General features: G+C 37.4%; 2 protein-coding genes and 1 long non-coding RNA gene across 4 annotated transcripts in view; all 3 read right to left on the reverse strand.

The window, feature by feature from the left end:
- LOC109128492 lies at window positions 614-2662 on the reverse strand. The gene is made up of 2 exons (XR_002034921.1): window positions 2219-2662; window positions 614-1323 (listed from the first exon to the last, which is right to left on the reverse strand). It is a non-coding gene; the product is annotated as an uncharacterized LOC109128492 (long non-coding RNA).
- On the reverse strand, window positions 8820-9793 carry LOC104736285 (thionin-like). The gene is made up of 3 exons (XM_010456244.2): window positions 9479-9793; window positions 9296-9373; window positions 8820-9125 (listed from the first exon to the last, which is right to left on the reverse strand). The coding sequence occupies exons 1-3, from the start codon at window positions 9708-9710 to the stop codon at window positions 9028-9030; spliced, it is 408 nt and encodes a 135-aa protein (XP_010454546.1). The 5' UTR covers window positions 9711-9793; the 3' UTR covers window positions 8820-9027.
- The window catches only part of LOC104736286 (thionin), a 3646-nt gene continuing 3426 nt past the window's right edge, over window positions 15352-15571 (reverse strand). The window contains exon 4 of one of the 2 annotated variants that reach the window (XM_010456246.2): window positions 15352-15555. The gene's annotated coding sequence lies outside the window, so the exon portion shown is untranslated. The remainder of the gene's footprint in view (window positions 15556-15571) is intronic. The other variant, XM_010456247.2, reaches the window with a different exon arrangement.

The raw sequence follows: 15571 nt of genomic DNA on the forward strand, positions 1-15571 counted from the left end.
CCTAGTAATTTGAGTGGTGTGCTAAACTATTAGAAATAAGTTTCATCCATCCGAGTAAGTGTGTGAGTTAGCTGATAATTCTAGAGTACTAAATATTCTAGAGATCGTATGAAATATTTTACACACTTAGAATCAAAGCTTTGCCTTTCATCTTTCGATTGATCAGTTGTTTGAGTGCAAAATGTATGTGTGGAGACATAAGCTTGGAGAGTTACATGGTGCGTGGACCAACCTTATCTTATTGGCAATTTGATTCAGACTAAGGATTATTTAAATCATCTTCTTCTTTTTCGTTTTGGTTAACTTCATATTTGAATTAGGATACTTAATATTCACTATTTCGTATTGGTTCTGCTTGTTATATTGTATATATTCGTGCTAGATGTGTAATTATTATGTAATATCTTATAATTTATTTATATTTTTATTAAATAATTTTTTTAAACCTTTCCACATGCACCACCATATTTTCTGAAATCGGAATATTTCAAATTCCATGGTCAAGGCATTGTCGTGAAGATTAATTGTGAGTGGAAACGACGACAACCTAGGCTTCTATCTTTTGCGTACTTGAGAAACTTAAGAATATAGTTTCCATGATACTACTGTTGTGACTTGTGAGGTACAAAAAAAAAAAAAAGATCTTTGTGACTTATGGTAAGCTTCATGCATCATTTTTTTTTTGAATATTATGTTGGGACCAAATGAATGCTCTTTGCCATGATTTGATTATTTTCATTGAATATTCATGTTATAGGAAATTAAGTGTGTATATGGGTTTCAGAAATATAACTTAGTGGTGTGTTAAAAGTTTTGAAGAATAATTCTGTATAATTTATGTAACACCCGTGAACGGAATTGTGGAAATTTGGTAAGAGTGTCGATCGACACAGGTGCTGGTGTTGATCGACACCTTATGCAGATGGTTCAAATTAGTTCGATTTTAATTCTCTGGTTTGCGTGGTTGGGTTAAGGAAACCCTAAGGCTCGAGTATAATAGGAAAAACACGACTTCCTTCTTCTCTTTAGCCGCTTTCATCAGTTTTTCTAGAGAGAAAGAAGAGAACAAAAGTCTATGTGAGTGTTCTTGAGGTTTGGAGGTTTCTTTGTCTCTGTTGGGTGAGTTTCTTCCTGGATTTAACAAAGAACTTGCCTAAACATATCTCTTTTAAATCTGGGAAGGGAGGCGATACTGTTGTGGAGTTTGTCTACCCATGGTTACCCCCACGGTGAATTGACTGCTCCAATTGGGGACACAACAAGATCAGAGCCTAATAACTACTTCACCAGATTTGGTTATGCAGAGAACCGCAACCTCAGCTCCTGTTAATATATACACACACAAGAACGATTGAACAACAAAAACAACCTTACATATGATTATGAATAAGCTAATTACTAAGTTCCAGAGAGACATAGAGATGATACAAACCATAGTCACTTCTGAATCTGATTCAAGTACTTCAAAAAACAAAATATGAATCAGAAAAACTTGACAAGATTAGCATAACATAAAGCAAAAACCATTATCACCATCTGATGAATACAAAACTTAAGCCAAATAACACAAGGATGACATACCAAATTATTAAGTTCCAGAGAGACAAGAGATGATATAAACCATAAACCCCTCTAAAATTTGGTTTATGCAATTACTGAAACCCAATATGAATATGCAGAAACTGCAGACACACACTTGCATAGATATGCACTATTTGCTCAAAAAAGAAGAACAAAGAGTAACCAATAAAAGTTCGGCTATAAAGTGAACACATAGACTAATCTGTATAACTAAATTAATGTCTTCCTAGTCCAAAATTGCAGTAAGATGATGCTAACGTATAAATTCATACCAATCTGATGATTGAGAATCACTAGAAACAACAGCTATCGAAATAAACAGTAATCACTCTAAAGAACCACAACTGAAAACGTGAAGCCAGAGTTCTCTACACAGTTTAATCAGAGCCTAATAACACAATGCCCTGAATAAACAAATGAGACAAACACAACAAAATCAGAGCCTAATAACACAGGATTAAGAGATTATATGCCAACTTAAACGATGGAGTAAGTGATGTTCTTGCATAGGATTGAGAGATTAGAGATTATATGCCAACTTATTCAGGGGAACCCATTTGAACCCATTTGATAAAATTAGAATCAAAATGACGACAATCAAATTAGAATCAAAATGACGACAATCAAAAGCACATACCTGAAATTGGAATTAGAGAAAGAAGACACGACCCTCTTGTTCTGAATCGGAGATTCGCCGGAGATAGCTTCTCTCGACGAATTTTGAAAATTTTTGAAGATTCTGGAAAATTCTGAAAACAAATGAAATAAACGGGCTACCCGATAATATTTTGCTCAAACCCATTAGTATTCGGGTCTTAATGGTTATACCCTTTTAAATCCGTTTATAATTTTGTGTTTTTTAAGTGGATTCGGGTTTTAAAAAATAAACTAGGCCTGTTTAGACCCGTGGGTATAAGACCCGTTTTAACATCACTAGGTGTACACCTACTAAGGGGATTCGTAGTCCAGGTAAACGGTTAGATATGAGTCAGGTTGACGCTTCAAAGCTTTCAAACTCCTTTTCATGTCTTAGTGAAAAGGAAGAGGAAGGAGAGGATGTTATACCCGATTTGGAACAGAGTCTCGATCTTACTCAACAGCCTGGTGGTGGGGATCCTGCGACTATCGTGCCTACGACTGATCAGGGAGGAACTGAGACAGCCAAGGGGGTGACGCTCCGGCACTCTCTTCCACGTGCTTCGAAGGAAAGCCATAAATTTATATCGCAAACCAGCACACAGAGTACTAGGCCTCCTCCTAGTAATCTGTCAATACGTACAACTTCCAAAGCTCTTTGATGTCCGGGTTTTTCTGGAATGCCAGAGGCTTCAACAGGAAGGAGAATCACCGTGTGGTACAAGAGTGGATGACTCGTGGTAATTTTGATTTTGGGTGTTTAATTGAACCTAAGGTTAAGGAACGTAGAGCAAGTCGTGTTATTGACTTAGTGTTTGCTAATTGGTTTTTTATGTCTAATTATGAAGAGCATTGACTGGGAAGAATCTGGATAGTTTGGAAGAATAATGTGCGCATTACACCAGTGTTTAAGACCTCACAACTTATTACGGTCTCAATATCTGTAGAAGGGAAGGAGGATTTCTTTGTCACTTTTGTTTACGAGTCCAACTTGGTTGTGGAGCGTAAGGAGCTTTGGAGTGACTTACGACATCATCACTCATCTCCACTCTTTCATGGTCGAGCTTGGCTTATCTGTGGGGATTTCAATGAAATCTTGGATAATGAGGATCACTCTCTATATGATGTTAATCCGCGTACATACCTTGTCAATTTTTGCGAACTAGTTAATATGAGTTATCAGGGTCAACAATTTATATGGTGTAACAAACGTCAGGAGGGGGTAATTTGTAAGAAACTAGACCGAGTGTTGGTTAATCAGGAATGGATTCAGCAGTATGGTCAGTCATATTCTGTTTTCGAGCCTGGGGGATGCTCAGACCACTTACATTGCAGGTTTTATCTCTTTGTGCTGAAGTCGAAAGTGAAGAGGCCGTTTAAATTTATAAATGCAGTCACAAAACAACCAGAGTTCCTCTCTCAACTGGCTGGACGATGGCAAGAGTCACCCGCTCTTTTTCATTCCACCTCTGCGATGCATTGTTTCTCAAAATCATTAAAAGGACTTAAACCACATCTTCGGAGTATGGGGAAGAAACTGGTGGCAAACAGTACTGTCCGCACAAAGGAGGCATATGTCACTCTTTGCACTCAGCAGGAGCGGACTGATATCTTGTGTTTTTATGTAATTTTAGAACTTAATTCTTCATTGTTTTGTGCATATTCATGAGCATTTAGGTTGTGTAGGTTGCATTTTGCATCAAGTTTGTTATCTCAGATGATGGAGTAGAGATGTACAAGGAAAGTGTGCTTTGGAGCCAAATAAGTCAATAATTAGCAATATAATGGAAGACACACATTTGGATGCACACAAGATGATTGATGATTCGGAACCAGTTTTCAGTCCCTCAAATATCGACTCGTATGAAGACCTTTCTTTGGGATTTAGCTCCAGATTTCTTCCACTAAGTTATTGGAAATTGAGTAAGCTTTGCAATGGAGGTGATTTCAGGCCAATCAGATCTGTGTGTAAAGAGTTATACCTGTTTGAGTGAACGTATATACAGCCAGAGTGAAACAGGAGCCACACGCGGCCAAGAGCAGCGGCCAAACGGTGGCCGAGTGAAGACCAGCGGCCATCCCAATCGGTCAAGAGCTGGCTGCTGGAGTTCAGTAAGAGGAAGATCGTTTACAGCAGCGGCCAAGCTCAATCGGCCAAGCCATGACCGTTGGAGCCACGCGACCTCATCAATCGGCCAAGCCATGGCCGATGGAGCTCAAGAAGAGAAAACACCGTTTACACCAGCGGCCACCACCATCAGCCAAAGTGTGCCCGGCCATCCCAATCGGTCATCTCAATCGGTCAAAGCATGGCCGTGTGAGACCATCACCACACTTGTTTTAGTTTTGATCCGGGTTTGACCCGGTTTGAACTGGGTTGACCCGGCTCCCTTTTATTTTGCTATAAATAATCTAACCCTATTAAGGGGAGACTTATCTCTTATCTCTTATTTTTTGGTTTTATCTTTTGTTTATCTCTTGTTTAGCAGCCACTTAGGATTCTTAAGCTTATTTACTCTTGGTTTGTTGAATGATTGAGTACTTCTAAGTTTTTTAATAGCAATTTCTCTTTCAAATCTCTTAATCTATAATCTCTTATTATGATTTCACAAAGATCAAACTATTTTCTTTGTGTGATTATGATGATGAGTGAATAGATCATTAAAACTTTGGGCTAGGTAGATTAGGAAGATATATGATTGATCTTTGATGTCTAGAGCCTTATTTATGTGTTTCTTATCTTGTTTAGTGTTAATAATGCTGGAAAGCGTTGATCAAGCTTGAATCTAGACATTAGGATTTCCATTGCCCAGAAGGTGTTTGATGAAATTCCTGAACCAAACTATTCAAGGGCTTTGCACTCCTAGCCAATGGAAATTGATGATTAGGGTCCTTAGTGGTATTAAGACCTCTTCTTAATGCATGCTAGCTCTGTGATTGCCTTTGGAAAAAGTTAGATTGTCACTTGATTAGCATAGGAATCTCTACCATGGAAATGGATTGATTTGCATTAGTGTTCTTAGCCATAGGATTGTTTTTGATTGTTGCCTGGACATCTAGGATTGGTTAGCTATCTCCCAAGTCAATTACCTTGCCCAAGGTTTACTTGTTTAATCTTGATTTAAAGTTTGTTGTTAGTTGTGTTCTGTTTCTTTCAATTCCTGTTAAGAATAGATTAAGCAACTTTGTGTATTTTTAGTGAGTTGATTAATGCGGATTGTGGATTGATAATTTAATTGACTGAAATATACTACGACTATGATTTCTCCTTCCTCTCAGGCGATACAGGACGAGGTTGATGCATATGCGAAGTGGCGAAGATTGACTGATATTGAAGAACGGTACCTGCAACAAAAAGCAAAGTTGCATTGGCTGAAGGTTGGTGATCAAAATAATAAGGCTTTCTATGCGTCTGCTAAGATTAGGGAGTTGAGAAATCATATATAGGAGATTCAGTGTGGTGATGGAAGGGTCGTTACTGATCAGAATCACATCAAAGAGGAAGCAATAAGACATTTTCGAGTTTTTCTCACTTATTCCCCTGCTGACTATGTCGAATGGACTATTGAGGAGTTGTCGGACCTTCTGAGTTGTAAATGTGATCCTACTGACAAATCTATGCTCACTAGAAAGGTTACCAAGGAGGAAATTAAAAAGGTTCTGTTTGCGATGCGCACAAACAAATCACCAGGTCATGATGGCTTCACTGTGGAGTTCTTTAAAGAGTCTTGGTCCATCGTGGGAGATGATTTTGTTGTAGCAGTGCAATCCTTCTTCCGGACAGGCTTTCTACCTAAGGGGGTCAACTCTACTATTTTAGCTCTTATACCAAAGAAGACAGAGGCAAGGACAATGAAAGATTATAGGCCAATTTCATGTTGCAATGTCTTGTACAAGGTCATTTCCAAGATTCTTACTACAAGACTCAAAGGTCTTCTTCCCAAATTCATCTCTCTTAATCAATCAGCCTTTATCAAGGACCGATTTTTGATGGAGAACGTACTTCTCGCTACAGAGCTTGTCAAACACTACCATAAAGACTCCATCTCTCCTCGTTGTGCCATGAAAATCAATATCTCAAAAGCTTTTGACTCAGTGCAGTGGGGTTTCCTACTTAATACGTTAAGAGCTCTTGACTTTCCTGGTCAATTCGTCAACTGGATTCAAACGTGTATCACCTCTGCATCATTTTCTGTTCAACTAAATGGAGAACTTGCGGGTTATTTTGGAAGCAAGAGAGGCTTGAGACAAGGTTGCTCGTTGAGTCCTTACTTGTTTGTCATCTGCATGAATGTGTTCTCTCGCAAGATTGACAAAGCGGCCCTGAATAAGCAGTTTGAGTACCACCCAAATTGCCAATTGCTTCATCTCACTCATCTCAGTTTTGCGGATGATTTAATGGTTATTACTGCTGGAAATAAGAGTTCAGTCGAGGGTGTTCTGGAGGTTTTCAATGATTTTGCCTGTCACTCAGGGCTGTAGATTAGTCTTGAGAAGTCAACCTTGTATATGGCAGGAATAGCTCCGGATACAGAAGCGGAGATTCTGCAACAGTTCCCCTTCGCGTCGGGTGTGTTACCGGTTCGATACCTTGGTCTACCTCTACTTTCTAAACGCATGTCTGAAGCTGATTATCTCCCTCTCTTGGAAAGGATACGTTCACAAATAAGCTCCTGGACAGCTAGGTCGCTCTCTTTTGCAGGCAGGTTACAGCTGCTAAGTTCGGTGATTTTTAGTTTAACAAACTTTTGGATATCTGTTTTTAGACTTCCAAAAGCTTGTATAAAGGAAATAGACAAGTTATGCTCTGCTTTTTTTGTGGTCTGGTCCTACTCTAAACACCAAAAAAAGCAAAAGTGGCCTGGACTGAGGTCTGTTTACCTAAGAAAGAAGGAGGACTAGTCCTGCGCTCCATAGAAGAAGCAAATAATTTCAGTATGTTGAAACTGATATGGAGAATTCTGTCTGCTAAAGATTCTTTGTGGGTGGATTGGGTCAAGCGATGTCTTATCCGGAATGGCTCGTTGTGGGCAGAGAAACCCATCTCCCCCACTGGCTCTTGGATATGGAACAAGATCTTAAAATGTAGGAATTTATCGGCACAGTTTCATAAGGTGGAAGTTAAGAATGGTGAATCTACTTCTTTTTGGTTTGACAACTGGAGCACTATGGGATGTTTACATGACCAACTTGGAGATAGAGGGACAATAACACTAGGTGTATCTACAGCGAGCACTATGGCCGAGGTCATGGTCATGCCGCGACACCGACGACACAGACATCCTGTACTCAATCAAGTGGAGGAGGAGATACAGTACCACAAGTTCCGAAGAACTGCAGAACGGGACGTCGCCCTTTGGAAAGGCAGAAACAGTGTGTATCGCAAGACTTTCATGACCAAAGAAACTTGGTCTCTCATTCGGGTTGCTCGACCAACAATGGCTAACTACAAAGCAGTTTGGTTCCCTTTCTACACTCCGAAGTATGCTTTTATAACTTGGTTGGCGATGAAGAACAGGCTTTCAACTGGAGACAGGATGCAAACCTGGAACCAAAATGTCAATACAAGCTGCACTTTCTGCAACAACCCCATGGAAACAATCGATCACCTGTTTTTTCAATGTTCTTTTGCACAGACGGTATGGGAGAAGCTCACTAGAGGCCTGCTCTTGCACAAGTACACTGCAGAATGGCGAGACATCGCAACACTGATTGGTGGAAATGAACTTGATAAGAAGTCACGCTTCATCATCGGATACACATTTCAGAATACTCTGTATCTCCTCTGGAGAGAAAGGAATGATAGACGTCATGGCAACCAACCCTCGCCGGCGGAGAAGCTGGTCAAGCTCATAGACAAAAACGTTCGGAACGAAGAGGATACCACGATACAGATGTGAGTTTGTCAACAGAAAATTTGTTATATATATAGATATGATTTTGCATTGGCACAATATACTAAGTTGCATAACCAAAAAAGATTATATTTGATTATCTATCCTTTACGACAAAAGCCTTTTAAATTTCAAAGTGTTCGAATGCAAGAAAATATTTTTATCATCCATTCGCAGTGTTATATAGATAAATATTTCGGGTTTACTATAAAAAGAATAGATCGTTGAACGCGGGCAATATATCGGTGTTTACTCTTTGTATGTAAGTGCCTCCTTTGGGTAAGTCTCTTTACTAAATGCCGAAGACCATTTTCAAAATTGCTGACAAGAGATATATCCGTAAACACCGAACATTTTCGTGTCCAGCTCCGGAAGGAGGAATTATGTCTGATGAAGTTGGGCCATCATTTGATCCCAAAAAATGTGCATCTTTAATTTGGGACTGCAAGGTTGCAATCTTCTCTTGCTCCGTCTGATACTTTTCGTCGCTCTCAAGAAACTTTTGCTTGTAAGTTTAACTTGAAGAACTTGCTCCAAGAAGTTATTGGGTTACTACTCTAACAATCATGACTATAAGTTTTCCAGGTAGAACGAATTATATAATTTGAGATTTGTAAGTCTTAACTGTTTTGCTAAGTTTGCATTGGATGTTGTCAAGATATGAACTGATTGTAAGAAAATTACGTTAATGCGAGAGTTTTGATCATATATAGAAGATAAGGACACATTTTTATTCTTTATTTGGATAATAGCAAGTAGAAGGGGTAAACAATCTAGGGGTCAATGACCTTCTTCTACGTCACATAGAAATCCTGGAAATAGTAGATGCTAGCTTAAGACTCTAGCATTTTTTTGTCACATACACGACAATTATTGAAAACAGGGAAAACAACAACACAGTTCTTGGATATCCTTATTAGGCAGTTTCAACTGCATTGGATGAGTCCTTGGTACAGAACTCAGAACATGCCTCGGTGCAATGTACGACTGCTCCACTCACAATTTCACTTGCATCTATTTCACCGATACAAAATTAAAATTAATTGATTTTTCACTTGTTCTAATAATAATAATAATAATAATAATAATAATAATAATAATAATAATAATAATAATAATAATATAATAATAACAATAATAATAATAACAATAATAATAATAATAATAATAAGTTTTCACGTTACCAAAGTTCTGGAGAGTGGTTAAGGTACCACACACAGAGGATGCACAACCCAACTTACAATATTCGTTGACAGCATCACCTTAAATAAATTAATAAAAAAAAAGTTCTTGTATCGTGAAAATCCTTGTCCAACATGTAAAAGATATAACTTAATGAAACAACAAAGAAAAAGTTATGAAATTACCAGAGTTTTCAAGAATGTCATGTATATATGGCGGAGTAGTACATTTTGTCCCCTTAATAATTTTGCATCCACAAAGTTTTGCACAAGTTTCCCTACCAGTTCCAGGAAGACGGCATACATTGTAACAGTTTCTAGCAGTCGTGCTCGAGCAACAACTCTTTGCTTCGACTTGAATCTGCGCCAGGACAAGACTCATTACGAGCACACTTAGAATCAAAGTTTTGCCTTCCATCTTTCGATTGATCAGTTGTTTGATTGCAAAATGTATATGTGGAGAGTTATAAGCTTGTATTGATGAAATGGTGATGAGACAAGGCTCGTTTAAATACTAGTTGGTCTCATTTAGCAACCACAAACTTCGTATGATACACTTATCATCACATTCTCTGTAGACTTTGTGTGTACACGCTGCGTGGACCAAACCTTATCTTAATGGCAATCGAATTCACACTAAGGATAGTTTAAAATCTTGTTCTTCTTCTTCTTTTTGGTTAACCAGATAAAGAAAAACAAATCTATTAGAGTTTTGTGTTAACTACTTGATATATTTGAATCAGGATACTTAATAGGGAGTCACTATTCCGTATTAGTATTGCTGGCTATATATATTTTGTATGTTCGTGCTAACTTGTGTAATTATGATGACGTTCTTAAATATAATTAGCTTTATATATATATATATATATACACGTATGAGTAGAGAGTTTACATTATATGAGTATTCTGTCAACAAAGTTTTGTGTTTCTTCATTTAATTTCTTTATTGTGGTTGTAGAAATTTCTAGAAACAAATATCTTCTAGTTATGTCTAGCTGATGGCAAATTAAAATATGAGACTAAAATCCAAATAGTTTGTTACAACGTGTTTTGTGTTTATTTTTGTTTTTACCAACTCTTTTTTTTTGAATATTACGTTGGGACCAAATGGATGCTTTGTTGCCATGATTTGATTATTTACATTGAATCTTCATTTAAAAATATGGATTGGTTTATTCATGCTATATGAAATTAAGTGTGTTTGGGTTTCAGAATTATAACTTGAGTGGTGTATTTAAGTATTTGAAAAATATTTCTGCATATTTGGCTTTTGGAATAGTTCATATCACTTGTATAATATTTGGCTTATTTTTTTTTTCACTTTTAGTGTGAGTTTGTCAACAGAAATTTTGTTGTCTATAGATATGATTTTGCATTGCCACAATATACTAAGTTGCATAACCAGAAATTGTTTTCGTATTTATCATGTGTAATCCTTATGGGTCTTCAATCCTTATAGACATAACTGCATCACATTCAATATCACTAGTTGGTCTACCGCTCGCAACCACAAACTTCGTTTGATATGTTCAGCACATGCTCTCTAGTCTCTATAGACTTGTCTGTACATGCTGCGTGGACAACCATATCTTAAAGGCATGCAATCTGATTCAGACTAAGGATACTTTAAATCATCTTCTTCTTTTTCGTATTGGTTCAGCGGGTTATATTGTATATATTCCTGCTAACCGTGTAATTATTATGTAATATCTTATAATTTTGTTTATAACTTTATTATGTCTATAAAGTTTGTATCACTTCTCTTGTAAAGAGAAAGATAAGAACATAGTTTTAATTTGTGTTTCTTAATTTTTTTTTTAACCAACTCTTTCGTGGTTGTCAGAGCTTCTGCCAAATCTCTTCTAGTTATAAGTTATAAACAAATATCTTCTAGATATGTCTAGCTGATGGCAAATTAAAATAGGAGAAAAAATCCAAATAGTTTGTTACAACGTGTTTTGTGTTTCTTTTTGTTTTAACCAACTCTTTTTTTTTTTTTTTGAATATTACGTTGGGACCGAATGAATGCTTTGTTGCCATGATTTGATTATTTACATTGAATCTTCATTTAAAAATATGGACTGGTTTATTCATATCATGCTATAGGAAATTCAGTGTGTTGGGCTTCAGAAATATAACTTCAGTGGTGTGTTAAAATATTTCTGCATATTTGGCTTTTGGAATAGTTCATATCACTTGTATAATATTTAGCTTATTTATTTCACTTTTAGTGTGAGTTTGTCAACAGAAAATTTGTTGTCTATAGATATGATTTTCATTGGCACAATATACTAAGTTGCATTATCAAAAAAATATTCCGTATTTAGCATGTGTAATCCTTATAGACATAACTGCATCACATTCAATATCAATTGAGCCACCGCAACTTCTGATATGACACCAAACAAACGTATTTTTATTTATACTCAACAAAAAGCTCCATGGCTATCTTGTCGTTTGTTCAATTGTGCAAATGATTGTGGTTTCTACTTGCTAGCTGAGATGTAGAATACATATATTTTGTGAAGGAATTGTGTGTGTGTTTTATTATTTAAAATAATTTATCCATGGTGATGGTGAATCTGACAATGGATCAACCGCGAATAAGCTATAAGCTAGCCAATCAATATTTGTACCTTGCACCATAGCCTTAGCCGTCGACTAATTTTCTTTGGTTTTTCTTCTGGTATTTAAAGTTACGAAGATGTTGTGTTGATTGAAGTTTTATAAGGTTTGGAACATGTCGTGAAATCTCTACTGTAATAGATGAGACACGGATAAAAAGATACATCATAGATGTCTCAGTGATGGTGCAACAATTGAGACAAAGAAAGTGGACAAAACTCTTACAGATGATGAAGTATTACTTGATACATATGATGGTAGAGCAAAAAGTAGCACTTGGTAATTATGCTGACACAATAATTGACACAAAGGAGAGAATATGTTGTGTTGAATCAAGGAACATGCAGTCAGATTTATCAGAGGATGTATCTGACGTCTGAACCAGTTCTTGTACTAGTCCGGACGTTAATACATGAAGTAGTACAAGAAGCTGAATTGAAGAGTTTTAGTAAATAAGCTTAAGGCCGACTTGGACAACCCAAATGGCGGCTGCTGAGCTGGATGAACATCTTGCATGAAAGATTCAAGATGGTATCATGGAGAGAAACTTTCATATTTGTTATATAATAGAAATTTCCTATTTATTGTACAATAGGAAAATTGTCAATCCTAGGAGTTGTGTAATTGTTAGTCTCCCAATTCCTATTTGTTGTATAATAGTAAAGTTGTCAACCCTAGGGGTTAGGCAATTGATATAAATACCAAGAAGGCGTTTCATGAAGACTTGCATGCTTCAAGGTAGTTTCGAGAGATGCACACAAGATGTGTGGTGTCGCCCCATCAACAAGATAGAGAGATCTTTTGATAGTTTTGTTGTAGATCTACACTAGTCGGAAAAGAAAATTAGTAGTAGTCTTTTTTCATTGTAATTCTAGAGAGTGGTATGTTGCAGCCTTTTTCTAGTGAACGAATTCTGGACTAGGTCCCGGGGATGTAGGTTATCCAAACTCCGTTAATAAAGCTTGTGTGTTATTTACTTTATACTCATACAAACATGATGTCGATCTTATCTAGACTTAGCCACAAATATGCGTTTTCAAATTATTTATTACGTTTAAAGAAGTTTAAAAGGCTTTTAAATTTACCTTCAACAAGTCCCGTCTGATGCTTTTTTTCGTTCCCAATAAAATTTTGCTCGTAAGATTGACTTGAAGAACTTCCTCCAAAACCTTTGTCAAACGGGATTGATCTCACACCATATCTCGGCCCCTTCTTAATTCCACTTGATACAGAAAATTTTGGAAATAAAACCATTTAGTCCACAATATACTACCGAGAATTTCACCGTTCCCTTGTGTTTAAAGTCTATTGGGTAACTGTTCATCAAAACGAAAGGTCTGTTGTGTTACTACTCTTAACAATCATCACTATACTTTTTCCATTACTTCAACCTATCGATTGCATTCTCAAATATGGTTCATACAAGGTTTTATATAATTTGAGAATTATAAGTCTTAACTGTTTTGCTAAGTTGGCACTGGATGTTGTGAAGATATATATACACTGATTGTAAGAAAATTACGTTAAATCGAGAGTTTGTCTTGATTATAAAGAATAAGGCCACGTTATTATTCTTTATTTGGATAATAGCAAGTAGAAGGGGTAGACAATCTAGGGATCGATGACCTTCTTCTACATCACATAGAAAACATGGAAATAGTAGAAGCTAGCTCAAGACTCTAGAATTTTTTTGTCGCATACACGACAATTATTGAAAACAAGGAAAACAACACATAGTTCGTGGGTATGCTTGTTAGGTAGTTTCAACTGCATTGGATGAGCCCTTGGTACATAACTCAGAACATGCCTTGGTGCAATGTATAACGGCTTCATTCACAATTTCACTTGCATCTAATTCACGGAAACAATATTAGAATTAATGTCACGTGGACCCGGAGGACATGGCCCCTCAACAATTTTGCATCCACAAGGTTTTACACAAGTTTCCCTAGACGCTCCAGAAAAACGACATACATTGTATTAGCATATAAGGTTATATAGTTGGTTAAAAGTTGATTAAGTTGAGATTAAGCTTCCTTTTACTTAATCTCAACACTCTAATATAAATACCCTTGTATAGTTACATTTTAAGATCTCCGTTGTTGGTCAATGAAACACCATGAAAACATAGGTGAGATTAATTAGGGTTTCTAGCGGTAACTGAATAGATAAGAGGGGAGGGTGGGGAAGAGTGAGAGGCGAGAAAGAGTAGAAGACGGAACTGTGAGATTCCGTCGGTTTTACTTTCGGAAGTCGAGATATTTCTGTGGCCCATTAACCATTTACAGCCTATTAATAATTAGCTTAAACATGAGAGAGAGAAAAAAAATTCAGAGGTTCCACGTGGCAGATAGATAGAGAGCTTCTTTAGAGAGTGTAAGTCTACTTTATTATATTAGATATATAAGAAATAACCCGTTTCATTGACCCCACTAGCCCACCGCTAGCTTGCCCCCATAGGCCCGAAGCTGGCCCTACAGGACATCGATCCTAACCCCTCACTGTGAAATAGAACTATTCATCCAAATCCACCAGTAGGTTATTGGTGCGCCAGGCGTTCCTCGAACCCTGGTCCCCACCCTTTAACAACCTTCCCACAGGACAAGTTGCCACCAATTGATCAATTGGTGGCAACTTGTCCTGTGGGAAGGTTGTTAAAGGGTGGGGACCAGGGTTCGAGAAACGTTTGGCGCACCAATAACCTACTGGTGGATTGGGATATCCACAGTAATGGGTTAGGATTGATGCCCTGCAGGGCCAGCTTGGAGTCTGTTTGGGCAGCTAGCAGTGGGCTAGTGGGGTCCAAGGACGGTTCGTTGGGGCAGCTAGCGGTGGGCTAGTGGGTCCACGGGATGGGTTGTCACATAAAAATCGATTTTTTGTCAATTGGTGATAGCTTGTCTTGTGGGAAGGTTGTTAAAGAGTGGGGACCAGAGTTCGAGGAACGCCTGACGCACCAATAACCTACTGGTGGATTTGGATGAATAGTTCCATTTCATGGTGAGGGGTTAGGATCGATGCCCTATAGGGCCAGCTTCGGGCCTATGGGGGCAAGCTAGCGGTGGGCTAGTGGGGTCAACGAAACGGGTTGTCACATCAACAATTAGACAAGTATGTTTTTTATAATAATATAGTTTTCTTTTTCATAAATTATATAGAGATTTTTAAAAAAAATTTAAGGCCTCTTTTTTATACACCGCTTCCGGCCCGTATAATCCTAGGCACGGTTCTGCCAAAGCCCCAAAGTACCTAGGCATGGCACTGCCATTACTTCAACCTATTGATTGCATTCTGAATGGTTCATACAAGATTTTATATAATTTGAGATTTATAAGTCTTAACTGTTTTGATAAGTTGGCGTTGGATGTTGTGAAGATATATATGAACTGATTGTAAGAAAAATACGTTAAAGCGAGAGATTGTTTTGATCATAAAAGATAAGGGACACATTATTATTCTTTATTTGGATAATAGCAAGTAGAAGGGGTAAACAATCTAGGGATCAATGACCTTCTTCTACGTCACATAGAAATCCTGGAAATAGTAGATGTTAGCTTAAGGCTCTAGCATTTTTTGTCATATACACGACAATTATTGAAAACAGGAAAACAACAGCGCACATAGTTCGTGGATATGTTTGTTATGCAGTTT

The sequence above is a fragment of the Camelina sativa genome, chromosome 13 (genome assembly GCF_000633955.1).
Source record: "Camelina sativa cultivar DH55 chromosome 13, Cs, whole genome shotgun sequence".
NCBI lineage: Eukaryota > Viridiplantae > Streptophyta > Magnoliopsida > Brassicales > Brassicaceae > Camelina > Camelina sativa.